Source organism: Cephus cinctus, unplaced genomic scaffold, assembly GCF_000341935.2.
Source record: "Cephus cinctus unplaced genomic scaffold, Ccin1 Ccin1_scaffold3082, whole genome shotgun sequence".
Classification (NCBI taxonomy): Eukaryota; Metazoa; Arthropoda; class Insecta; order Hymenoptera; family Cephidae; genus Cephus; species Cephus cinctus.
The window spans coordinates 1-22,913 of record NW_014334457.1 but is presented as its reverse complement, the minus strand read 5'-3'; the positions used below and the strand labels follow the sequence as shown (position 1 = coordinate 22,913).

Sequence of the window (22,913 nt, the reverse complement as noted above, 5' to 3'; positions counted from 1 at the left end):
AGCTCCGATTAAAATCAAAATAAAAAATTTCTACGATATTATGATTATAAAGTTTTGAACATAAAGCTGGATGCTCTTATAGATGCCAGCGTTCCAATGCAATACTTTGATTAGTGGATATCATGCGGTGGAAGAAAATTCATTTTCCACAAACCAGTTTTGCATTCAAGTATACTGGCGTCTGTAAGATTTTTCGCTTAAACCTTCAAAACACATCCAGCAATAATTGTTCTTTCAGATATGGTTCATCCATTTTAATATCGATGACATTCACCACATAATAAGAAATAAAGACTAAATTCATTTGTACTTCAGTAACTTATTAGTATAAATTCAACTCGAGTTTCGACAAAGCGCATCCGGGTATAAATAATTGTGGACTTTACCTTACTGTAACGTAATTTTTAAATACAACCACAGCCGGTACCCGATATATTCGTAGTTACGTAGTACTGTGTTTTAGAATCGTTGAAAATCTTCGGAGTTTTGCCTAAAAATTGAAAAACAGTTTAAGACGAGAGTAGTTCAATTTAAAATAATACAAATAATAAGACATAAAAAAATATAAGAAGGGAAATACTGAGAAAGAAGCAGTTGATACACGGGAAGAAAGGGTAATAAGATAAACCATATATCATGCCTTCTCTTCAAAACATCTGCGACAGCTTTACTGATTGTGGATCATTATTATATTTGCATATGCTAATCTCATTGCCGTGCTGATGGCAAATTTAGAAACTTACAATGCAAAGATATCGCATCTCCCAGGGTAACTATTATATGTATATTGCGACACTTAGCTGCAACATTTTACTCTTAGATTTTCAATGAATTAGGTTAGCATATTTACCTGACTTTGCTCCCCATTAAAAATGTTGATGACGACCGTGTATTGAATTAATAATTTGATTAGATGCACAGTATTTTTTAAAAAATGTAAAGATTATAATGAATCGTAACAAGTTCGAACAGAAAAGTTCAACTAGACGCCATGAAACGGAATCCGAATCAAAGGAGCAACTATTGGACAGCAAAATTATAATCTTATAACTATATAATTAATTTCATTATTAAATTATAGTAATATATATCTCCATTTATTATAAATGCTTCTATTACACTGTATTATATTTCTGATACTTTAGACTGAAGCATGAAGATATATTTGGTTAATATTTTGATATTACCGTACTGACCTTTCTTCCGGTACAGATTAACCGTGGTAGGTGGTTTCTTTGTGTCAGGATACAAATATCCATTTTAATCTTAGAAATCATAAATCCTTTATTATTTATAGAGGTGTCAGTTATTGTTTTATAGTATACTGATATTCAATATAACAATAGTTGTAAAATTACTGAAACTAATAGTGCATTTCTTAACCTTTTTTCAGAAACTATCAGCGTGTCAACAAATACACCACAATGGTAAGTAACTTGTGCTAGCACCATAAATATTGTATAAAATTATTACTGAATTTAATTCTTTAAACATAATTGACACATTCTTCAATTTTGAAATGCATTTATAATAACTAAAGTTTGCATTGTCTATTGCTAGTAACCTAACCTAACCTAACACAACACAATATGATTTAATCTATTTTGGCTACTTTTCTTTTAATTGCACTTCTATGCTTATTGAAAGTTTATAACATTGTAATTTGTATTATTCTTATACATCAGAAGTTTTCCACTTAGTTATAAAAGCCAGACTTCATATAATACAATTAATTATGACATATGAATTTACTTATGTTTTTCTTGCAATTTCTTATTAATCGTTTTTGGGAAAATTTAAACTCCTGACTAGATGAAATAGACTCTGAACTTATTTCCATTTAACATTATACTTAATGCAAGTTGGTGACTACACTTTATATTTCGTTCTAGCCACGTGAAATTAAAGAAATCAAGGACTTCCTTCTCAAGGCAAGGAGGAAGGATGCAAAATGTAAGTTCATTTTTAAATCAATTGTATGCTTATTTTTCTTTTTTAATAAAAATTCAATCAAGAATTGTATACATGATGTCTTTGATTTCGCATTTTTCTTAGTTGTAACGATAGTGGATTAGTAACTTTTTGAATCAATTAGCATTTGCTAAATATTATACCAATTATGTGAACAATTGTTTTGTTATGACCAAATTAAACATATTTTTCTGTAATATATTTAGCTGTCAAAATTAAGAAGAATGCAGAGAATGTGAAATTCAAAGTGCGGTGTTCAAGATTCTTGTACACCCTCGTCATCACTGACAAAGAGAAGGCAGAGAAACTGAAGCAGTCCCTTCCCCCAGGTAAATAATCATTAGTTAAGCCTGTTCAAACAAAAATTATTCTGAAAGATCTCTTACATTTAAACCATTTTTCTTAATTAGGATAACAATGCTCTTTGTTGTTTTCAGGGCTCCAAGTAAAAGAAGTGAAAAGGAGTGAGCGTATGTAAGAAATAAAATAAATTCCTTAATTGACAACTTGACTTGATTTATTTTTATTTTAATAAATGTTGCAAATCCCAAATGTTTTAATTACTCATATGGAGAAATTACATAATATGAAATCAATGTCTCTTACAAATATCAAATAATATAAACGTCATGTAAAACTTTATACTCAACCATTTTTCCATACAAATATATTTTGATTTTTACTAAACTAGCATGGTTATCCCAAAAATCGTCTTCTTCTTTCGTGAATGATACGATTGAGTCGTTTCCTTTGATCTGGTGCAACACGCATCATCTCAAACTCGTCATATGTATCCTCACATATATTCCCATTGTTGCAATTTGCAGCTTGATCTGCTAAATAGTGTGCATAACAAGTATACCATAACTGGCACTTTCTCTCATCATGATGTCCCTTTTTCCTTAGATGTCTAGCAAGAAGGCAATATTTCCTCTGACATGGGTGTATTTGTTGCTTCATACGATGTGAAAGTAACATGCTCAAGTTATCATAGTTTTTTGTAAGCTCAAAATCATTTAACGATTCACCAGCCCCTTCATGTTTGGAATTGAATTGTTGAATTCTTGGTGGTTCAAAAAGTTCTTGTTCTACTCTAGTATTCTCTTCAATTTTAGGGCTTGACAATTCTTTAAAATGGTTACAGATTTCCCTATGGCAAACCTCTATGGCATCTATTAATTGTAATCCAGGATCTGAATATTTCCTTTTGATAATACATATTCTGTTTATGTCACAGGCTGATAAGCTTCGTTGTAGATTCGATTTGTTATGTGTTATTGGTATATTAATTATTGCATCATTGGTAGACACCTTTTCTATCTCTAATTTATCGTTATAAAACTCATTCATTATTTCATGATTAGGTTCCTATAAAGAAAATTGTATTGATGTATAAATTAAACAATATATGATATTCAACATTAATTACTAGAATATCGTTTCGGTTTATTTAGGATTAACTCATTTTTTCTTGAAAATATATTGCAAAAGCATTTGAAAGAAACTGTGTAAAAAAATTATTATCAAAACCATAATACCATTTGTTGAAGTTCTATTGAGTTCTGAAAAGTTTCCGAAAACGATTCCTTTTCCTGTGTTTCAAATATTAAATCGGTTGCCAAATCTTTCATTACAATTTGTGTTCTATCTCCATCACTCTGTAGAAGAGATTCTTGAGCTACGTTTTTCGAAATCATCAAAAGAATTGTGTGAGGAAAATAAATTTTTTATCAATTCCGGTTCGTATTCTTTTTTACTTTCAAAACGATCCTCCTCATTGCAAAAAAGTTTGTTCTTTTCTTGATTTATCAATGGTTCAAAATCCTCGTGTAAATCATCTTTTTTAGGAACTATCCAGTCTTTCAAAAGATCCCGCTCTTGATTACTTAATGATTCGGTGCTTCTTTTTAAGGACATCCTATGATGCATATTAATACTTATTCATAATAACCCTCATAATGACTCTCGTTAAGTTAACGTTTCTTGGGTGTATGGGAAGGCGATTCGAAAAATAACAATCACTTAACAAAAAACTCCACACTTCTACAGTGCTAACATAAAATCAAGCTATCGGAATAGAATTGATCCATTAACAAGAGTCTACTGTATATAAAATTTGTTTCAAATAATCATACCTTTGATACACTGACCATAACTTCAGATACAAATAACGATAGCAGCACACAAGGGCGATTACAAGTATCAATATAATGAGGATTAAGAAAAAGATTTTCCAAAAACCGTATTTTATCTTGAAATCCTCTGAAAAGTTAATAGCGTGGAAGTCATTTCCATTCAAAGGAACCTGTAAAATTTCATGTCCTCTGTTGTCCCTGAAAACGTGTACTCTGTTATACTTACCCGTAATAAAAAAATTTTATACATTTTGAACCCTTTAGTTAGCTTATTCAAAACTTTGAAAAATAGTATACACATTCTGGCCAAGATTCCAAATAATAATAATATATTTATGTTTCATCTATGATTACGTGATTAATAAAAAATTTACCAATTATTTGAACGTACTCCGATTCTTCGAATACTTTGTCGTCATTAATACCGCTAATTCCTTTTTGGTGAATGATATTATAATTGGGCCAATGGACCAAATCCTTTCTGCCGTTTTCACGTAGCTTGGCAACATTCTCGTATATTCTATAAATTCATAATATGTTCATGAAATTTCCCATACGCTTAAATACATTTTTTTTTCAAAGAAATTACAGTGCACGTTAATTTAAAGATACCTTTTAACCTATAGTTTTTAAATACCTTAACATTTGCAAAGAACAAAATGCAAGTTTCCAAGATGTATTTCAAATTTGCTTTTGATTTTATTTGCTCCTCATAAGAAATGGAATATTTGGCGTTTATTAAATAATAAAAAATAGCCTCGAAAAAATTCAAACATTTGCTAAGTTAGCACCAAACAATGACACACAATGAAATACGTATTCAGACAATATCATATGAAGCATTTCATAATGATAAAATAATTGAAGGATTATGTATATTTTGTGAATAAGTGGTATACAACAGTATACAACACCTATATGCAAAAAAATGTTTTCGCCCGGGATCGAACCGGGGACCTTCCGCGTGTTAGGCGGATGTGATAACCACTACACCACGAAAACTTCGTATCTGTTACTTCTTTCTCCAAAATCACATTATATAAACACAACATTTTTACATCACTACAAACCTATTTAAAAGAAAACAATTTTTCTGAAATTTGATGTAAATAATATGAAATGGCGTTAATAACTAGACACTTTACTTAATTTACGTACAAATAAGTTATTCAAATTTATTTCAATTAAGTCCATTATAGTATTTTGTGATACATAGATACACTGTTAAAATTCTGTAAATATAATTCAGTCTATAAGCTGATACTTTAGGTAACTTCATTTTTCTGGATGATAATAGCCCTATCTGGCTTATCCCTTTGTTTCAACTCTATTTTAGCAGAATTGTAGTATTTGATAAGATACTGTAACATTAAAACTGATTTTTATAGGGAAGGAAGTATAAATATACAGTATTTTACATTTATGAATCGAGAATGTACCTTGTAATTTACATACTTTTTATTTTAATCATTAGTATGCAGTAAATGTATTTTGTGTATCATGTACCATTTAGCAATCTCTAAACTGTCTTAGCTAATTTTTTGAAGTATTTTCATACTATTAATCCATTGTTCGTATTCACATACGTTTTCATGACCCATAGATACCAATAGACCAATTTCATCGCAACGCAGGTGGCAAACAATATTGATGATCAGTGGCAACCAAATCTAAACATGATATATTTCAATTTAGTCAAGTCATTTTAAACAATGTACATTTAACGTACCAATATCATGTAATATTTCTAATTCTCCATCTGCAGGAAGATCTTTTGTCATAGAGACGTTTATGATGTCTCTTTATCTTCGATTGAAAATGATTCTAAACAGTATGTTTCCATTGTTATCCCATTCATTGAAGAATTATCCAATGGTTAAGAAGTTGTTAAGGCCACAATATTACTTCCTTCATCCTTGTGTCTGACTTATCCTACCATAGTTCCTTCATTATTAAATATTAAAGGTAGTTTGACCTGTTGTAAATATATAGTCAGTCCATCTTTTTCATAATGTAAGTAATTTATAACAATCAATATAAAACTGTATTCAAAACTACTTTTTCAATACTCTCAAACAAAACATACGTATCGAACAGCATTGTCTCTAAGCCTAATGCGAGACATAGATGTTCTGTCAAATGATGCATCTGAAAAGTGCAATGAGCATAATACTGTTTGTTTATTAAGTCCAGGATTCCTAAATTATCCAACCACAATTTTCGTTCATCAGGATTAACGGGCAACCTAAGGAAACATTTATGTATATTATAAAATTCTTAAATTATATTTAAGTACTTACCTTTGATAAGTTATTTTAACAATTTTTTCTTTTTCTAATTGAGCTCTTGACTTTTGAGATCTTCCCGTTTTATTAGAGCAATCTGATACAATACCCGAACGCATTTTTATCATGAAAATAATGCTCAAAAGTAAATAATATTACTGCGTAATACGATATCAAGTATTCAAATCATACAGAACTAAAGATTATCTTGCGTTTTGTTTTTGACTAAATTTTGGTGTCAAGGCCCACTGTGAACGCGGCATAAGCTATATCAAAAATTAATGGAAGAGAGAACAGAGCATAAAATACTCAATGTTGAGACTACAGTTCCGCTTGGAACTATTGTTAAATAATCCTGGAAGGTAGCACCGCATCGCTGCACACTTCAATGCAGACAGGTATAGTATGCTGGCTTTTATCCTGGTAAATCTTATCGAGCTTACATTGTGCACTCGAATTTAAGATTACGAAAAAAAAATGTTTAGGCAATGTCTGATGAACGGCCTCGTTCTAACAGTTGCTCTGGGAACCAGCGGTAAGTTCCGGAGAACCTCTGCCGGCTAGTGTCCGTTTCCTCCGACATGATTTAAGCCGGGTTCAATTTTTTAAATATAGTCTTAAGATAGGATAACCAGAGTTTAAACCTTGATTAACGTTGAAGGAAACAGGCATAGGCTACACGTTCGTGATCACATTCAGCTTGGGTACGACGGGATATGAATTATCGACGGAGGTGTTGATCACGAAATCCTACTCCCGGAGTCGCCGCTACGATTTAGCGCCAAGTTTTTTGGTATCGCCTAAAACCGGAGCGTTGTGCATCTCCCCACTCATCTCTGACCGTGATACAGCCATTCACCGCCATCAACCGCCATATTGCAGCACATTGCAGGTTGCATATTGTTTAGGGGCCTGTGTTCATATAAGTTGACATATTCCTGATATATGTTCGTGATCAAAGAAAGATGTCAGTAATGGTAAGATTCATAATGGTATATAAAATTAAAGAATAGGTATAGTATATAAATTCTAAATGAAGCAATTGTTAACAACGTTTTATTACCCTATAAATTTCATGAAGATATTTAATGTTCATCCCCGCCATTATTATAAGTACATAAATACTTTTTTTTCCTTAAATATATACATTTCATGCAATGTAACCTGTGATAACATTGATTATTGGTATTCTTTTTAATTTATTAACTCTTATGCAGAGGATGCGAGCTGCGAAATGTCCTACAGATGAGCTCAGTCTCTCTAACTGTGCTGTCATAAATCGTGATGACTTTCCTGATGATGTCAAGTTAGTACCGCCCACTAATTTTTAATCATGATACTTAGCTCTATTATGTTTCCAATAGAAATAATTTTTTTATATAAACTGTATAATGAAATACTGTACATCAATCATCTAATAATTTATTTAGGCATATTGAGGTGACCACTGGTCCAAATCAACACTTCGTGTTTACAATAAAAGCTCATCCCGATGTAGCTCGTGGGACAGTGGGTTTTAGCCTGCCTCAGCGAAAATGGGCTACGCTCTCTCTCAATCAAGACATTGAAGTTAGACCATATCACTTTGATCCTACATCTGGATCTGAATTTCTTTGTACTATTGTACTGGAGGCTGATTTTTTGCAGAAGAGATCGTACGTATTTTTAGCTGTTTTATATTATATTAAATTATTGTGTATGAGAAGTACTGAATACTGGCTTAATGTGAACTTTAAAGATTATGATAAAATTAAAATACTGCAATGAAGTAACACAATAAAATTTCAGAACCACCCTAGAGCCTTATGACACCGAAAAAATGGCAAAGGACTTTCTGCTACAATTCTCAGGGCAGGCCTTTACGGTTGGGCAACAATTGGCGTTTCAGTTTCAAGAGAAGAAAATGCTTGGTCTAATTGTTAAAAGTTTAGAGGCTGCTAACATCTCAGGAATCAAGTCAGGACATGATACCACACCAAAAAAGACACGTATGGGTCGTTGCCTAGGCGACACCGTGATACAATTCGAGAAAGCCGAAAATTCTAGTTTGAATCTTATTGGTAGTGCTAAAGGGAAAATTGTTCGTCAATCAATTATTAATCCCGACTGGGATTTTGAGAAAATGGGGATTGGTGGCCTGGACAAAGAGTTCAGTGCTATTTTCCGAAGAGCTTTCGCGTCAAGAGTTTTTCCCCCAGAAGTGGTCATTCAGTTAGGCTGCAAGCACGTTAAGGGTATTTTATTGTACGGTCCTCCAGGAACTGGAAAAACCCTCATGGCAAGACAAATCGGCATGATGTTAAATGCAAGAGAACCTAAGATAGTAAATGGTCCACAAATCCTAGATAAATATGTAGGTGAAAGTGAAGCTAATATTCGAAGACTGTTTGCTGATGCTGAAGAAGAAGAGAAAAAGGTATTTTTTGAATTAATGTGGGAAATATTCTGACCTGTCACTGTTCAAATAATATAACGATATTGTCAAACGGAATATTTCAGCTTGGGCCTAATAGTGGACTGCATATTCTTATCTTTGATGAGATTGATGCTATTTGCAAGTCAAGAGGTAGCGTAGCTGGAAATACTGGAGTGCATGATACTGTTGTTAACCAATTGCTAGCCAAGATTGATGGTGTAGAACAATTGAATAATATTCTCATTATTGGTATGACCAATAGAAGGGACATGATTGATGAAGCTTTGCTTCGTCCCGGAAGACTAGAAGTGAGTTTTATTATAAAAGAAGTGTATATTATTCATATAAAGCAATATACTTTTTTAATATCGGTGGTCATAGGTGCAAATGGAAATTAGTCTACCAGACGAACATGGAAGATTTCAAATACTTAATATCCACACATCTAGAATGAGGGAATACAAGAAGATAGCATCAGATGTTAATTTAAAAGAATTGGCTGGACTAACAAAGAATTTCAGTGGTGCCGAATTAGAAGGTCTTGTGAGGGCTGCACAAAGTACTGCTATGAATAGATTGATCAAAGCTTCAAGCAAAGTGGAAGTAGATCCAGCAGCAATGGAAAAGTTGATGGTGTCAAGAACTGACTTTATGCATGCTTTGGAGAATGATATTAAACCGGTAAAATGATTAATTTAATTGTATATCATGTTCCTGTACTAAATTGACACTGTATAAATTATTATTTTTCATCTATCACTTCCTTTATAGGCGTTTGGAACCAGTGCAGAAGCATTAGATCATCTGCTCATGCGTGGCATTATAAATTGGGGTAGACCTGTTGCAGAAATTCTATCAGATGGAAATTTGTATATTCAGGAAGCTCGTGCTTCGGAAGGTTCTGGTCTCGTATCTGTACTGTTAGAAGGACCACCTAATAGTGGCAAGACTGCACTTGCTGCTCAAATAGCTAAGAATTCAGACTTTCCATTCGTCAAAGTGTGTTCACCTGCTGACATGGTTGGCTTTACCGAAACCGCAAAATGTTTGTCTATTCGCAAGGTAATCCATCAAATAAATAATTCTTTTCCATGTCACAGAAAAGCTTACGAGAATACTACTTTAAATGAATGTCTTGATTTTTTTTTTAGATATTCGACGACGCATATCGCTCCCAGCTTAGTTGCATTCTTGTTGATAATATTGAACGATTATTGGATTACGGTCCTATCGGTCCACGGTACTCAAATTTAACTCTACAGGCATTACTGGTTCTGTTGAAAACTGAACCGCCACGTGGCCGAAAACTTCTAATCCTTTGTACTACTAGCCGCCGGTGCGTAACTGTTTAATTTACCTTCATGAAGAATTAATATGGTAAATGTATAAATCAATATATTTCGCTTTTATTCGTTGTCTCGCAGGCAAGTGCTTGATGATATGGAAATGTTGTCGGCATTTAGTACTATTCTGCACGTGCCAAATTTATCGACACCTGATCACCTTTTGGCAGTATTAGAAGAAGTGGATCTGTTCACAAAAGAAGAAATGGCGTCATTGCATGCAAAGTTACAAGGAAAGCGGTACGTATACTATGAAACAATATAATTTTTAATTATTAACTAAAATTAAAAAATGGCGGTTATTAATTTTATAATTGTATATAACATATGTCTATATAGTGTTGTGTTTCTGTTGTAGCATTTTCATTGGAATCAGGAAGTTGTTATGTCTCATAGATATGACACGTCAGGTGGAGCCAAGCTACCGTGTAACGAAATTCCTCTGCAAATTGGAAGATGAAGGTGGTCTAGAATAAAAAGGATAGTTAAGTAACAAATGTTATTTATATTGTAATTACATTATAGTCAATATTTCTGAATAGTGAGATAAACATAGTTAAGAGGGTTACAAAATACAATATCTTCTAGATATAAAACTAGAAAATGGCACTAAGCCATACCTGGTGGTACAAATATCACATTTACAATAAGCTGTTAAGTTTATTGAAAATATCCTAAAAGTGGTGAAGCATTTACAAAGATACAGCTTCACTTATTGTGCCACCAAAATCGTATTTCGATCACACATTTTCAACATTGTGGCTTCACGTCCAAAATTAGTACCCGAAAGCTAAAGACCGAATATTAATTGCAGTGCGTCTCCGTTTTAATACTTTTTCAATGAATTAATTTAACGATAGACTCTCGTCTGAAGAAAAATCTACTGTATATAGTTGCTTTACGTTCGAACTTGAAAATATCTATTTCAAGTACCTGTTCAGTCAGTTCTAATATAATGACTCACAAGATGATTACATAACTACTTCAATCTTTTAGGACATTAATGTCACAGCTGAAATATTTTTTTAGTCTAAACTAAGTTTTCCCAGTTACCTTGTAATAAGAATGATGCAAAATAACAAAATTTAGGGAGAAATAACAGTACATAAGTTTTCCTCGGTTCCGATTTCATTATGCTGTACGCATATTATGGTATGACCATCACGTATACAAATACATTAGAACTAACAGAACAGTAGCTTTAAAGTTGCATATATACTATAAATATTGTTGAAAGTTACCAATTTTTATATGAAATATCTTCAATAGTATAATGATGCAAGTTGTGCATTGAGTCATAGTTTGGTCTGATACTACATGAAACATTGTTTCAAGTTCATTCAGTAAAACAAAAATACGTAAATTAATTTTCATGAAGTAACAAGTATCTTTATAGTATTAATTGTAATATTGGTACTTTGCGATAATATGTATAACAACATGTTTGTTGCGTGTTCGTTAAGCACACTTGGTAGCAATAAATGCTGAACTTTAATTGAAAATTTCAAAGTAACTATCGAAACAAAGAAGATTTTTATACTTCTAAAACTGTGATTATTTTTGCAAAATGAATTATTGTTATGAAAAATCATTCCATTATTTTCGCTTGTAAATTTGTTAGTGCATCGTTACGCTTTTGATAGTTTTTATCTGTATAAATTTTATGTAAAAATTATCATTTACCTAATAGTTCAATATTTTGTGCGCCAGTTTTATTATTATAGATAATTATTATCTATATTTAAGCGATTCATTTTCTAAATAATTTTAGTCGCACACGCCAGTACAGCAGTCCTGAAATGTGCCACTGAGAGATGCATACTAGTGTATTGATTAAGTTATAAAGGAAATAAAAGCACAATTAAAATATTTACAAATTACGTGTAGTATGCGTTAAAAAGTGGTCCAGATTATATACAACATAAACACGCTGAACTAACTGTGCGACCAATCAATTTATACAATTATACAATTTATACAAGATTGCTTAGCGTAAATCAATAACGTTTTAAAATATAAGGTAAGTTTTCTAAGAAAATCAGAAGTAATTACAACTGATTATACCTTATAGGTACCTTACACCTTACAATCCTGTATATAAAACCATATGCATCGCGTTTATTCCGCAAGCCATGTATATAATACAGATGTAATCCAATCAAGAAAAAAATAAAATATGACATACGTATTTTCTCTTGTGTGTTTAATATTGATATATATATGTAGGTACATCGTGTATCAGATCTAGAGAGAACAAACTGCAAACAATTATTTGTAAATGTAGGCGATGGGTACTTGACTATGAATTTTGAACCTTACATGTGCAACCTACTCTCATAAGTGATTTGTGGTTCTAGGTTACATTTCATTCAGGGCTGATTCAACGGTCGATATTTTTATTCTACGTTCAGTGCGAGGACGCTGCTTGAGTACCGGCGACGTTAAAGTGAACAATTCCATGGATAAATACGGATCCAAGGAAACCTCGAATAGGGTCGTTTGTGATCCTTTAATTGTTTCAAGAGTACACACGGTGAGTTCAATTTTTTCACTGTTATGAAACACCAGTGAAAAAAATGAATACTTCTACTTTCTTGTTTTCAAGTACTACGTCTTATCCTTTCTTACAATTCATTCGAAGCACGTGCCCTCCATTATGTCAAAAATGGCGGCAATTGCGATTTTGTTCAGCGTCACTTGAATGTTTTCATAAATAATTTATATTGGATTCCCATAAAGTAATTACGTTTTTTTCTTAGGACATGTATGTCCATCTATTAGAAAAAAACGCAATTACTTTTTTGGCCAACCCAATACATAACCCATTATACGTATAATTGTGTTTACAGTATCTGACTGCTAACGTGGATAAAGTTTACGTAGATGTAGAAGAAGTTGCAGATTATCTGCAAAGAAGATATCGCGAGTATAGAAAAAGGAAGCAGAGTCCGTTTAGAATTATGGTTCGAAGAGCTTATGATGAAATTTCTAAAAATTATGAAAGAAAATCAGCCGCGTTTATGCGTCAAGACGAAGACAATGATGATGATGATGATGATGAAGTGTATGATATACAGGTATGAACTTAGCGGCATGGAAATCTTGATGTTAAATAATTGCATCTATAACAATTTCTACTCTAGGGAGATTCACAAAGACTGGATATGAGGTCTAACAATTCAATTGTCAGAATGTACAAGAAAAATACCTCAAATGGGAATTCATGTGATAAGGAAGTTGTAGATATTAGTAGTGATGATAATGTCAGTGATTCAGATATAACTGCACCTAAAAAGACAGTTGAAGTACCAGTTACACCCAATGTATCTACAGTAAAAGTAAATGACTTACTAGTATTTCTTATACAGGAGAATTCATATAAGCATTTATGTAAACCAGATTTGACTGTTTTTTTTTTAATATGGTTTACAGCCTGTGAAAGAAATAACAACATTATTGTCTCCTTCACCTGCAGCTGTAGAAAAGCAAACAAAAAAGAGGCCCCGAGATAAAGATGGAGAAAACACTCAGGGTTTGCCAACTAAGAAAAAATCTGGATTTCCTGTAATCGAGGGAAATGTTAACTTTCAGGACATTGGTGGATGTACAAAAGTTCTTGAAACTGTCTGTAAATTATTAGTGCATATAAAACATCCAGAGATTTTCAAACAGTTGGGTATATCACCGCCTAGAGGCTTTCTCCTTCATGGACCTCCAGGATGTGGAAAAACATTGTTGGCACATGCAATCGCAGGGGTAAGAAAGATTTTGATCTAATTAACTTACAATTTACCAAATTTTCACAATCACTTATTATTTTAAGGAATTGGGAATACCGCTTTTGAAAGTTGCTGCACCTCAGCTTGTGGCTGGTGTATCAGGAGAAAGTGAATCGCGAATAAGAGAACTATTTGATCAGGCTATTTCAATTGCACCTTGCATTTTATTCCTTGATGAAGTAGATGCTCTAGCACCACACAGAGCAAATGCACAGAGAGAAATGGAGAGACGAATAGTAGCACAACTGCTCTCCTGTATGGATGGTAAGTTTATTTTGGTTTCTGCAGAAAGCTATGCTAAAATAAACTTTACATGAAAATTAATCTATTTGCTTTATTTCAGACATGAGTTTTAAGCAGAACGGAGATAGAGTTCTAGTTGTCGGTGCTACAAATCGACCTGACTCCCTTGATCCGGCTCTACGTCGAGCTGGTCGTTTCGATCGAGAAGTATGTCTAGGTATACCGGATCGTAAAGCTCGGCTGGATATCCTAAAATTGCACACAAAGTCATTGACCCTCGCATCAGATGTTAATCTAACCAGGATAGCAGAGCTAACTCCAGGTTACGTCGGTGCTGATTTAGTGTCACTAATTCGAGAAGCTGCCATGATTGCCGTAGACAGAGTCTTTAATCAGCTTGAAAAGAAAAACACAGAACCTTGTAATTTGACAGAAGAAAAAGTCTCTGAAGTGGAGGATCATGATTCCGTAATAGTTCCAGAAAGTAAAGTGGAAAGTAGCCCTGTAAGTCCGAAACCTTCTACATCTGGTCAGTCTCAGATAACTTTCGATGAGGACTTAAAACCTGAACAAGATGAAGTCCTTTTTAAAGAACGCAATGAATCGCCAGTCACATGCTCGAAATTATCAAACTTAAGAATATGGCTGCGTGATGAAGAACCAATATCACCCGAGAACTTGGTAAATCTCAGCATTGAGCAGATAGATTTCGGAGATGCTATACGTGTCGTGCAACCATCTGCGAAACGAGAAGGTTTTGCCACTGTACCAGATGTCACATGGGATGACGTAGGCTCTCTGCAAGATATTCATGAAGAGTTACAAATGGCCATATTGGCTCCGGTCAGACATTCTGAGCACTTTGCAGCACTAGGTTTAACTACGCCTACAGGGGTACTCTTATGCGGGCCTCCTGGCTGCGGAAAAACTTTGCTGGCCAAAGCAATCGCCAATGAAGCAGGAATAAACTTCATTTCAGTTAAGGGACCCGAACTGCTTAACATGGTAAACGACTTTTTGAATTAAATTGATAACAACGAGCTATATAATAGAAGTTTTCATCTATTTTGTTTATTTCATAGTACGTGGGTGAGAGTGAAAAAGCTGTACGCCAGTGTTTCGTGCGTGCCCGCAATTCTGCACCATGTGTGATATTTTTTGACGAATTGGATGCTCTTTGCCCTAAGAGATCAGAGGGTGACAATAACGCTTCGTCTCGTGTTGTGAACCAAATGCTAACTGAAATGGATGGCATTGAAGGTAGAAAGGGTGTATTTCTTATGGCTGCAACAAATCGACCCGATATTGTCGATCCTGCTGTTCTTAGGCCAGGTCGATTTGATAAGACGCTTTATGTAGGATTGCCAACTGCTTCCGATCGTGCTGATGTTCTCAGAGCATTGACGAAGGTAATACAAATAAATGTTTTCATACCTGATAAAGTTAACACATATCTAAAATACTTGTAATTTTCAGAATGGTACAAAACCTAAATTGGCAGATGATGTTGATCTTAATGAGATTGGTAATAGTACAAGATGCAATGGCTACACTGGAGCTGATTTGAGTGCTTTAGTAAGAGAAGCAGGAATTGAAGCTCTTCGTGAAACTATGACAGGCCCACCAGGATTGGCAAAAATATGCCTAAGACATATTGTTGCAGCTTTCGATAAAGTGCGACCATCCGTGTCGGAAGAGGTAATAATTTTTAGGTAAAAATAAAAAAGCCTTTATAAGTAAATAATTGTTTGTTTATAGGATATAGAAAAATATGAGAATTTACGAAAGACGTATTCCGTCACGACGAAGAGTTCGGACGTCATTCCGATGGAAACACCTATAGCTGCACCTTTGGTAGATGCTATCATGGAAGCTATGGAAGCGTAAGTTATGAGCGCTGTCATTAGTTATGTATATACGTACATTCATATTAGATATACTTCTTTTTTTAAGGGAAGACCATAATTTATTATTAATTACATTAAAAAAATAGTTTATATTGTTTTTTTTTTCAAATAACGGCATTAATTGCGATAGCATGAATTGAATCCGTAAATTGATGCCATGGTTCTATACTTCTTATAGACTTAAATTGCTGCTGCAAGTTGCATCATTATTAATGTATTTCCTTCCAGTTAGGCTAATTCTTTAAAAAATAAATCTATAGTTCATCGTGAGAGTATACTTCCTAAATTTTATACAGTTTATAAAACGCTTAATAAAACTTATAATTACTTACAAATTCGAAGCGTTGATATTCTTGATAATATTTGTCTTATTAGTTTTTAAGCTTGATTCGAAGTTAATCTAAAATAAAGGAGAACTAGATATTACACGATAGATAAAACAGTTCTTTATTTGTACAGTATGAAAATACTTATTGAGTTTACGAACATAGAATAGCTTCACAATTAAATACACGTGTGTATTAAAAAAATAGATAATACAAAAACTAAACAAAAACTCAGGAACTGCGTGGTGATTTTTAAACCTAACCTAACATTAAAACATGAAGTAATATATCTCGTAGAATATTACTAAGGATTAAAACCACGACGAGAATACATAAATAGTTATCACATATCAAAAATGCTAAGCTCTGTTAAATGTAACAGATTAAGTACTTAACAATATAAATTTAATTTCATCCTGGAGTAATGTAGAAAGCAATCTTCGATATTTTTTAGGCATTTGGTTCATTGGTTCTTATAATAAACTTGTACTGTATATTTTATTAGTATTTCTCTACGTTTAATTATCTAATATAAATAATAAAATATATATCAAATTTTTAATTTTTGTATTCAGAACTTCACAGATATTTATAATAACGACTGACGAGTAGTACAAATACACTAATGTAGAAATTTTGTGATTAAAGAATAATTCTTTACAAATACAACATTTTTGTGCAAATAATCATTAAACGTGGAATATGCAAAAGAACATAGAAAATAATACTTAGTAGTGTTCTGCAAGGGTATAGTAATTTACATATTTACTCGATATAAATACCAGTTGCAGTGCGACAGATAGTTCTGATTTCCCTTTTTTTTATGGATTTACCTCTTCCAAGAGCATACTAGTTGCAACGGACAATTTATCTGCCTACACGTCATATGTTTTCAAATATTGTATCAAATTTAATGTATTATCTTCGAAAGTATGCTAGATCGAGCATACCCGTTAAAAATACTAAGGCGATAACTCACTCGAACTGATCCCTACTCCAGAGACTCCAGTGGTGAATATCAATTACTTCTTGGACAAGGTCGAGGAGCATACTTTCTAAAATCATCATGAGCACCCTCCAGACGTTTCATGACCTGATATTTTGTCTTGGCAATGACACTAAGCTTATCATTTTTTGAAGGACTGGAGCGTGCCTGCCACAATTCTCGTTGTAGTGGAAAGTCCACTGCCTGAATTCGTCTCATTCGAGCCACTTGCAGTATCCTGTCAATTTCGTCGATCAGATCAGTATGTCCCATTGATGATCTGCAAAGTGCCATGAAAATGGAGATGAAATAACTACAACTGATATATTCAGAAAATATAAAAACAGTATCAATATTGAAGGTGAATGAATATTTTATATGCGTATGTTGAATTCATTCTTAACAAATAATTAGTTATCACTAGATATCTACTTTCATGATTAAGATATGACATTCTTAAATCGTGAGTCAGTATATAAAATTAATCTTATCTGGGTTATTTGAAAACGGTTACTTGTCCGGTTGAACAATTCATAAAATTACCTTTCAATGTCGCTGCATAATCTGTACATTTCCAGACAGGCAAGGTCCGACCTTCTTTGAGTTCTTTGTAGGAATTTTTCAAAAAGTTCAATTCCTTTTGGATGATCGAGGGCTTTTGATACGTCTTCGGTTATTAAGTTTAATTCTGCTGTTGTGAGACCTACGGTGCATTTTCCAATACACCCCACTTCTGTCGTCATTCTTTGATGCAACTGTAATTTAAAAAATCAGTGTATTTGCTTAACCGGATTCCGCCATTGATATTATGATTGATAAATATTATTCTTCTACAATTTAAAAATACGACTCGTGTTAACGAACATATTAAAATATGTACATATTGAAATACGATTATTCCTTAGACAATTCATTTTAACGTTAGAAATGTATTTTTTTAACAAAAGAAGAAATTACTAATAATTTCATCATAAGTAAATTCTATTCACGCTTCCTGTTGACTTCCTTGCTTAGAGACTTCCTTTGTAATCGCTGATAATCTTTCTGTCGTACCGTTTGATGTGTTCCGCCCGCCATGAAAAGCACGGACGGGATATAACCTCTCATAGATCAGTTCCGTTTGCATAATTAACGGTGATATGCTTTTATAATAAAAGAAATTATTATCGTATTATTTTTTTTACCATTGTACCAGTTCCTAATTCGTTTCTTTTTTAGTCTTATACTTAACACGATTGCAATAAGTTGATGATAATATGTATCATAGTCACTATACTATTAATATAGTGAATATATATAATAGTACGTTATCACTATTAACACGGTATCGCGTACCAGCTTACAGATAAATATTACAAGGTGACTCGACCTGTTTAGGCTAAAATTTCTATATGTCGAGAACTGAAGTTTTTTTTTCGAGAAAATGAATATAAAAGGATCTGGTATTGCTTTTAACTATTCGCTTTGATAATTTTAGTGCTGTGTAAATAACAATCATTTTAATGCAACAATCTATAAAATGCCGCATGGATCTTTCAATATTTGTATACTCCCCAAGTATTATTATAATTCTCAAACATTCAAATTTGTAAGATAATCAATTCATCAAAATGATAATTTCTACTCTTATCAAGGTCTACTTCGCCGAGTTAAAGGTTATCAGTAATATCCCCTATCAGTATCCATAAGACTAACACAGAACGAACCATACTAAACCCTTGTTCCTTATAATAAAATTACAACGCATTCGATTAGAGGAACTGTGTTAAAAACTGTTCATTGTATTCACTGAATTATCACATTGTCACGTAATTTTTTACTTTCTGAGCACGATACTTACGTCAAACGTGAATCCAACCACGATGAGTAATCCAAACTTCTCGTCAGGGTTGCCAGTCTTTATTGATCCAAGTGAATTTTATACCTCAATGTCTCCGAAAGTCATATGTCTTCTACGTTACGTTAATTCTGTCCAGGTTAACAGTCTCTTCCGTATGGTTTCCTTTGAGAATTTTGAAAAACACGATAAAATCATTTCACTAAGAAGAATTTGAACACAGCATGCTTCACGAAGAAACTGTGGGTTCATACTGGTATGTTAAAAATAGGTCTTGCCGTTCGCGCACACGCACTTAGAACGAATGTGACGAAACTCTTTGGGTGACCTCTTACTGTAAATTATAAATGTCTATATATGCGGGTACAATTCATAATGTACAATTGCAATAATATAGACAGATTTGTCCAATAATTTTTTAGTTATACAAACTTGGAAATTAATTCGATCTTTTATTGGTTCTTAAATATTGTATTCTTTACAGCAAATTTCATATTTATAAGTTTGATACAATTAGGACGGAAAATATTTGCACCTGCCTGTCACGCAGATGCGCAGCTTGAAGTAGACATAGCACCTGCAGCTGTGTCATTCAGCAACTATTGCTTTACAAACTTTAACAAATATCATCTATCTATAGTGGTGTATTAATTTGCAATGGAAATTCGTTTGCTCAATAATATTGTTACAATAACAAATAAGAATCTGCCAATGAATGCAAACTTATCGTTCCTACTCGCACAATTGTAAAAGAACTTGAATATTATATTTCTTTGAAATATATTTCAGTGAGATTCCACGACTTGCAGGAACTCGAATAAGGCACCGTTGTTACGAATGCGCAAGCATTGCGGTTATGAAGTTAACCTTAATGTTACAATCATTTAATGATAAGAGTCTAAGAATGAGAAGAGGCAACGATTAGCGATAACTTTAATTCAGTCACAAACGATTCATTCTCTTTAATATTACTGCTTCGGCATTAGCAATATCACTTCGAAAAATAACCTTTCTGTCAACGAGAAAGATTCGTTGTAAAAAATCAAAAGCATCAAAAACGTTTCGTTCAAATTGTCCTAACTGTAACAAGTTTTATGTAACTTGATATACCGGAATTGTTGGTTAATAACCAGCTTGAAAAAAAAGTATATTTCCGTAAAAAATACAAATCCAAAACATAAGTTGATTCTTCGGAACTCGTTTTTAATGTAAACCGAACCGGAAATAACATTAACACGTTCAGTTCGGCGCATTTTTGGTATTTTGAATTAGCTGTCAGCCACCGGTGGTACATACATGCCAGCGTGAGTGGATTAAACATGCAGTCGACATATAACAGATACTAATTGCTAGTAGAAAAATCATTTAATTAAAGGTGTCTTTTATCATAATAACCAGTCATATACTTACGCAGAAACAAATTAAAAGAACCGTGCATTCCTTTCCTTTATGAAATATTTCTCCGTCAGGTCCAAAATACTATGATAATATATAATGTATTATATATACGTATATATATCAAGCTTCATGATTTAGTTATTATCACTTCTGTTGTTAATTAATAAAGGAGGCATTTTTTAATTTTATTCGTGCACTATTACTCCACAAAAGAAATGTAATACGAAAACCATCTTTCACAATTTCCCAACATGGTATCCTTCAGAGTCACGAGCAGACTGAATCCTATCGTGTGAATTTACGGAACTTGTGAAACTATCGTAAGGGGGATTCGGCGTTGCTACGCGCTTTCACACTGGAGTTAGCTACGCGAATTAAAGAAGTCCAAGCGGTCGTGTTTAGGACTACGTAGGGAATTTTTATACGATTGCTCTATATTTATTAATAAAAAGATTTTCCCTATTCACAGTGAAATCAAGTTCTACTTGATTATTCACGATTTTACGAGTTTTACACTTTAACGAAATTGTCGTCGACGCTGCTATTAATGCTACAGAAAATCTTAGCACGATGATATTTTTATTCATTTCTTGTCGTTATGCGTGACTAGAATATTCTAGAGTAACCGAATAAAATTTAGGTGTGGTTGATTGAAAATTCTCAGTGATCTACGTGATTCTAATAATTCATATGCAATTTTATTTACAACCTTTAAGAGTCAACTAATTATAGCTTTGTGAATCTTAAGCACGTATTCAAAATGTTTATAAACACTACTGAAATAAGATTTGTTTATGTGCAATATAAAATATATATTTATTAATTCAATTGTTAGAAGCTTCTTTGACGTTTACTAATAGTTTTTAAGTTTCTGTACATGTTTTTTAGACGTTCGTGCTTGATCTTGTACTTAATTGCGTACTTAAAGTCAATTTAACGCACCTTCCTAAACTTTGTATGCCAGGATGTTTTAGTTGCACGGTTCAGCAACGTTGTAATCGGCGGAGCAGAACATTTCTCACGATGTTTAAGAATGAATAGTTTTAAAGTTGCTACTTAAATAACAATCTAAAATAAGATTAGATAAACGTGGTAGCCAGCGTAAGAAAATCTAAGAATTCTTACTGCAGCATGTAAAGATTACTAGAATACTAGCATGCTATCGAATTCGTTTTTACAAGTGAACAATGATTATAAAATTACGAAACTATCTATTATTAAATCTTTTCTGTTTATATTTTCTACGTTCGTATCTGGCATCGCTAACATCTTTTACACATTTTTCGGTATATAAAATTGTCAAATAAATCCTGTTGCTGTGAACACAAAATAAAATTTCTTCGTAAAAATATTTCATCAAATATCAAGTCACTAGAACTCTCATCTGAGAAGAACGTAGAAGTACCTACTCGATAACTGATATACCGTTCATAGTCAGTAGAACTTTCGTCTGGGTAAATAGAACTGCTTGGAACTGCTATAATGTCATTCAGTTCAACTTGTAATCAACTTGTTCAATTCTTCGTTGTTGCAAATGGCCAGTCGCAGATAACGTGGAATGATTCTGGTTCCCTTATTGTCACGAACAACGTTTCTCGCCGAATCAAAGATTTCAACAGTCAAGTACTCCAAAACAGCCGCCAAATGAATAAGTGCTCTGTCTCAGACTTCGGCTTCGAATCCGATACCCTCTTCATAATTGCCTTTACGAGGAAGTTTATGAATTCGGTGAAAACTGCAGACCAGCTCTCTTGGTACGAGACTTTACCTTTTACCTTCACTTTTCCAACTTTACCAGATCCCGACATTCCAATATAGAAGATTCGTTCATCAAATGCACAAGAGACAACGTTCTCAACGAAGAACCCACAGTTGAAGTTTCCGTCAGACCGAGTTAATATATAGTGGGTCCGAGGCTACTCGTGCGCCAATCCCATTACGCCCTTCACTTGAGTTGCCAATGCCGTGTTCTGATTGATCGCCCGCGCGGCACCAACGCTCTTTACAGGGGAAGAGTTCAAAGTATACAACGAATTTTTCAAAATTACTGTTATCATATAATCATCATAGAAAATCATTACTATGTCCCACTGGCCTAAAACCGCGGTTCTCCGATCGCTTAGAGATTGTCCAAATTAGCATGGTCATCAGTACTATTGTTAATAAAGTACAATGGTCATAAATATCTCACACCGGACAACAGATTGCTTTGCCTATGGGTGTCATCTGTGAAGCTGATTCACTTTTGTTTTTGAAATGTACAATATTCATGCACAGATCAAAAAGGC

At 33.3% G+C, this 22,913-nt stretch overlaps 5 protein-coding genes, 2 long non-coding RNA genes, 1 other non-coding gene and 1 pseudogene across 13 annotated transcripts; 3 read left to right on the top strand and 6 right to left on the bottom strand.

The window, feature by feature from the left end:
* The first annotated feature begins 1,129 nt into the window (after positions 1-1,129).
* Positions 1,130-2,482, top strand: LOC107274418 (60S ribosomal protein L38). 2 transcript variants are annotated; one of them, XM_015753551.2, is made up of 5 exons: positions 1,130-1,222; positions 1,394-1,427; positions 1,893-1,953; positions 2,178-2,300; positions 2,409-2,482. In XM_015753551.2, the coding sequence occupies exons 2-5, from the start codon at positions 1,425-1,427 to the stop codon at positions 2,447-2,449; spliced, it is 228 nt and encodes a 75-aa protein (XP_015609037.1). In that variant the 5' UTR covers positions 1,130-1,222; positions 1,394-1,424; the 3' UTR covers positions 2,450-2,482. The 2 variants fall into 2 exon arrangements, with proteins under 2 accessions (XP_015609037.1, XP_024947448.1); XM_025091680.1 differs by having other exon boundaries at positions 1,191-1,219.
* Positions 2,483-2,576: 94 nt separating this feature from the next.
* LOC107274415 lies at positions 2,577-6,995 on the bottom strand. 3 transcript variants are annotated; one of them, XM_025091676.1, is made up of 9 exons: positions 6,407-6,995; positions 6,193-6,254; positions 5,836-6,081; positions 5,693-5,776; positions 4,498-4,626; positions 4,107-4,304; positions 3,729-3,889; positions 3,510-3,649; positions 2,577-3,339 (listed from the first exon to the last, which is right to left on the bottom strand). In XM_025091676.1, the coding sequence occupies exons 4-9, from the start codon at positions 5,728-5,730 to the stop codon at positions 2,668-2,670; spliced, it is 1,338 nt and encodes a 445-aa protein (XP_024947444.1). In that variant the 5' UTR covers positions 5,731-5,776; positions 5,836-6,081; positions 6,193-6,254; positions 6,407-6,995; the 3' UTR covers positions 2,577-2,667. The 3 variants fall into 3 exon arrangements, with proteins under 3 accessions (XP_024947444.1, XP_024947443.1, XP_024947445.1); XM_025091675.1 differs by having other exon boundaries at positions 6,193-6,351; positions 6,407-6,978; XM_025091677.1 differs by lacking the exons at positions 5,693-5,776; positions 5,836-6,081; positions 6,193-6,254; positions 6,407-6,995 and adding an exon at positions 4,744-5,250.
* Trnav-aac lies at positions 5,036-5,108 on the bottom strand. The gene has a single exon. It is a non-coding gene; the product is annotated as a tRNA-Val (tRNA).
* Positions 6,996-7,208: 213 nt separating the features above from the next.
* LOC107274413 (vesicle-fusing ATPase 1) lies at positions 7,209-12,341 on the top strand. Its single transcript, XM_015753534.2, has 10 exons — positions 7,209-7,368; positions 7,609-7,697; positions 7,822-8,046; positions 8,180-8,807; positions 8,891-9,115; positions 9,189-9,488; positions 9,579-9,869; positions 9,959-10,143; positions 10,232-10,390; positions 10,509-12,341. Exons 1-10 carry the CDS (start codon positions 7,357-7,359, stop codon positions 10,624-10,626), a joined length of 2,232 nt encoding a protein of 743 aa, XP_015609020.1. The 5' UTR covers positions 7,209-7,356; the 3' UTR covers positions 10,627-12,341.
* LOC112495366 lies at positions 10,406-12,610 on the bottom strand. Its single transcript, XR_003061800.1, has 3 exons — positions 12,470-12,610; positions 12,336-12,394; positions 10,406-10,617 (listed from the first exon to the last, which is right to left on the bottom strand). It is a non-coding gene; the product is annotated as an uncharacterized LOC112495366 (long non-coding RNA).
* Positions 12,558-16,414, top strand: LOC107274414 (nuclear valosin-containing protein-like). Its single transcript, XM_025091674.1, has 9 exons — positions 12,558-12,683; positions 13,000-13,227; positions 13,294-13,488; positions 13,583-13,906; positions 13,974-14,193; positions 14,273-15,177; positions 15,255-15,581; positions 15,649-15,870; positions 15,931-16,414. Exons 1-9 carry the CDS (start codon positions 12,609-12,611, stop codon positions 16,057-16,059), a joined length of 2,625 nt encoding a protein of 874 aa, XP_024947442.1. The 5' UTR covers positions 12,558-12,608; the 3' UTR covers positions 16,060-16,414.
* LOC112495367 lies at positions 16,175-16,479 on the bottom strand. The gene is made up of 2 exons (XR_003061801.1): positions 16,412-16,479; positions 16,175-16,333 (listed from the first exon to the last, which is right to left on the bottom strand). It is a non-coding gene; the product is annotated as an uncharacterized LOC112495367 (long non-coding RNA).
* A 23-nt stretch (positions 16,480-16,502) lies between these two features.
* On the bottom strand, positions 16,503-20,967 carry LOC107274416. Of its 3 annotated transcripts, XM_025091679.1 has the most exons (5): positions 20,638-20,967; positions 19,231-19,392; positions 18,444-18,532; positions 17,934-18,145; positions 16,503-17,670 (listed from the first exon to the last, which is right to left on the bottom strand). In XM_025091679.1, exons 3-5 carry the CDS (start codon positions 18,495-18,497, stop codon positions 17,424-17,426), a joined length of 513 nt encoding a protein of 170 aa, XP_024947447.1. In that variant the 5' UTR covers positions 18,498-18,532; positions 19,231-19,392; positions 20,638-20,967; the 3' UTR covers positions 16,503-17,423. The 3 variants fall into 3 exon arrangements, with proteins under 3 accessions (XP_024947447.1, XP_024947446.1, XP_015609035.1); XM_025091678.1 differs by lacking the exon at positions 20,638-20,967 and having other exon boundaries at positions 19,231-19,700; XM_015753549.2 differs by lacking the exons at positions 18,444-18,532; positions 20,638-20,967 and having other exon boundaries at positions 19,231-19,684.
* A 327-nt stretch (positions 20,968-21,294) lies between these two features.
* On the bottom strand, positions 21,295-22,854 carry LOC107274417 (annotated as a pseudogene).
* Between the last annotated feature and the right edge of the window lie 59 nt (positions 22,855-22,913).

Bases quoted from the DNA above. Each gene is read 5' to 3' on its own strand.
- LOC107274418 (XM_015753551.2), top strand. The intron at 1,954-2,177 runs GTAAGTTCATTT...TAATATATTTAG, and splicing joins AAGGAGGAAGGATGCAAAAT to CTGTCAAAATTAAGAAGAAT. The intron at 2,301-2,408 runs GTAAATAATCAT...TGTTGTTTTCAG, and splicing joins GAAGCAGTCCCTTCCCCCAG to GGCTCCAAGTAAAAGAAGTG.
- LOC107274415 (XM_025091676.1), bottom strand. From the start codon at position 5,730: ATGAAATTGGTCTATTGGTATCTATGGGTCATGAAAAC. The intron at 4,627-5,692 runs GTATGTGAATAC...ATGAATTTATAG, and splicing joins TATCTATGGGTCATGAAAAC to AATATACGAGAATGTTGCCA. The intron at 4,305-4,497 runs GTACGTTCAAAT...ACACGTTTTCAG, and splicing joins AAAGTATTCGAAGAATCGGA to GGACAACAGAGGACATGAAA.
- LOC107274413 (XM_015753534.2), top strand. The intron at 7,698-7,821 runs GTTAGTACCGCC...TAATTTATTTAG, and splicing joins GACTTTCCTGATGATGTCAA to GCATATTGAGGTGACCACTG. The intron at 8,808-8,890 runs GTATTTTTTGAA...GGAATATTTCAG, and splicing joins CTGAAGAAGAAGAGAAAAAG to CTTGGGCCTAATAGTGGACT.
- LOC107274414 (XM_025091674.1), top strand. From the start codon at position 12,609: ATGGATAAATACGGATCCAAGGAAACCTCGAATAGGGTCGTTTGTGAT. The intron at 12,684-12,999 runs GTGAGTTCAATT...TTGTGTTTACAG, and splicing joins TTGTTTCAAGAGTACACACG to TATCTGACTGCTAACGTGGA. The intron at 15,178-15,254 runs GTAAACGACTTT...TTTATTTCATAG, and splicing joins GACCCGAACTGCTTAACATG to TACGTGGGTGAGAGTGAAAA.
- LOC107274416 (XM_025091679.1), bottom strand. From the start codon at position 18,497: ATGAGAGGTTATATCCCGTCCGTGCTTTTCATGGCGGGCGGAACACAT. The intron at 18,146-18,443 runs GTACGACAGAAA...TTTAAATTACAG, and splicing joins CGGGCGGAACACATCAAACG to TTGCATCAAAGAATGACGAC. The intron at 17,671-17,933 runs GTAATTTTATGA...GGCACTTTGCAG, and splicing joins TTATGCAGCGACATTGAAAG to ATCATCAATGGGACATACTG.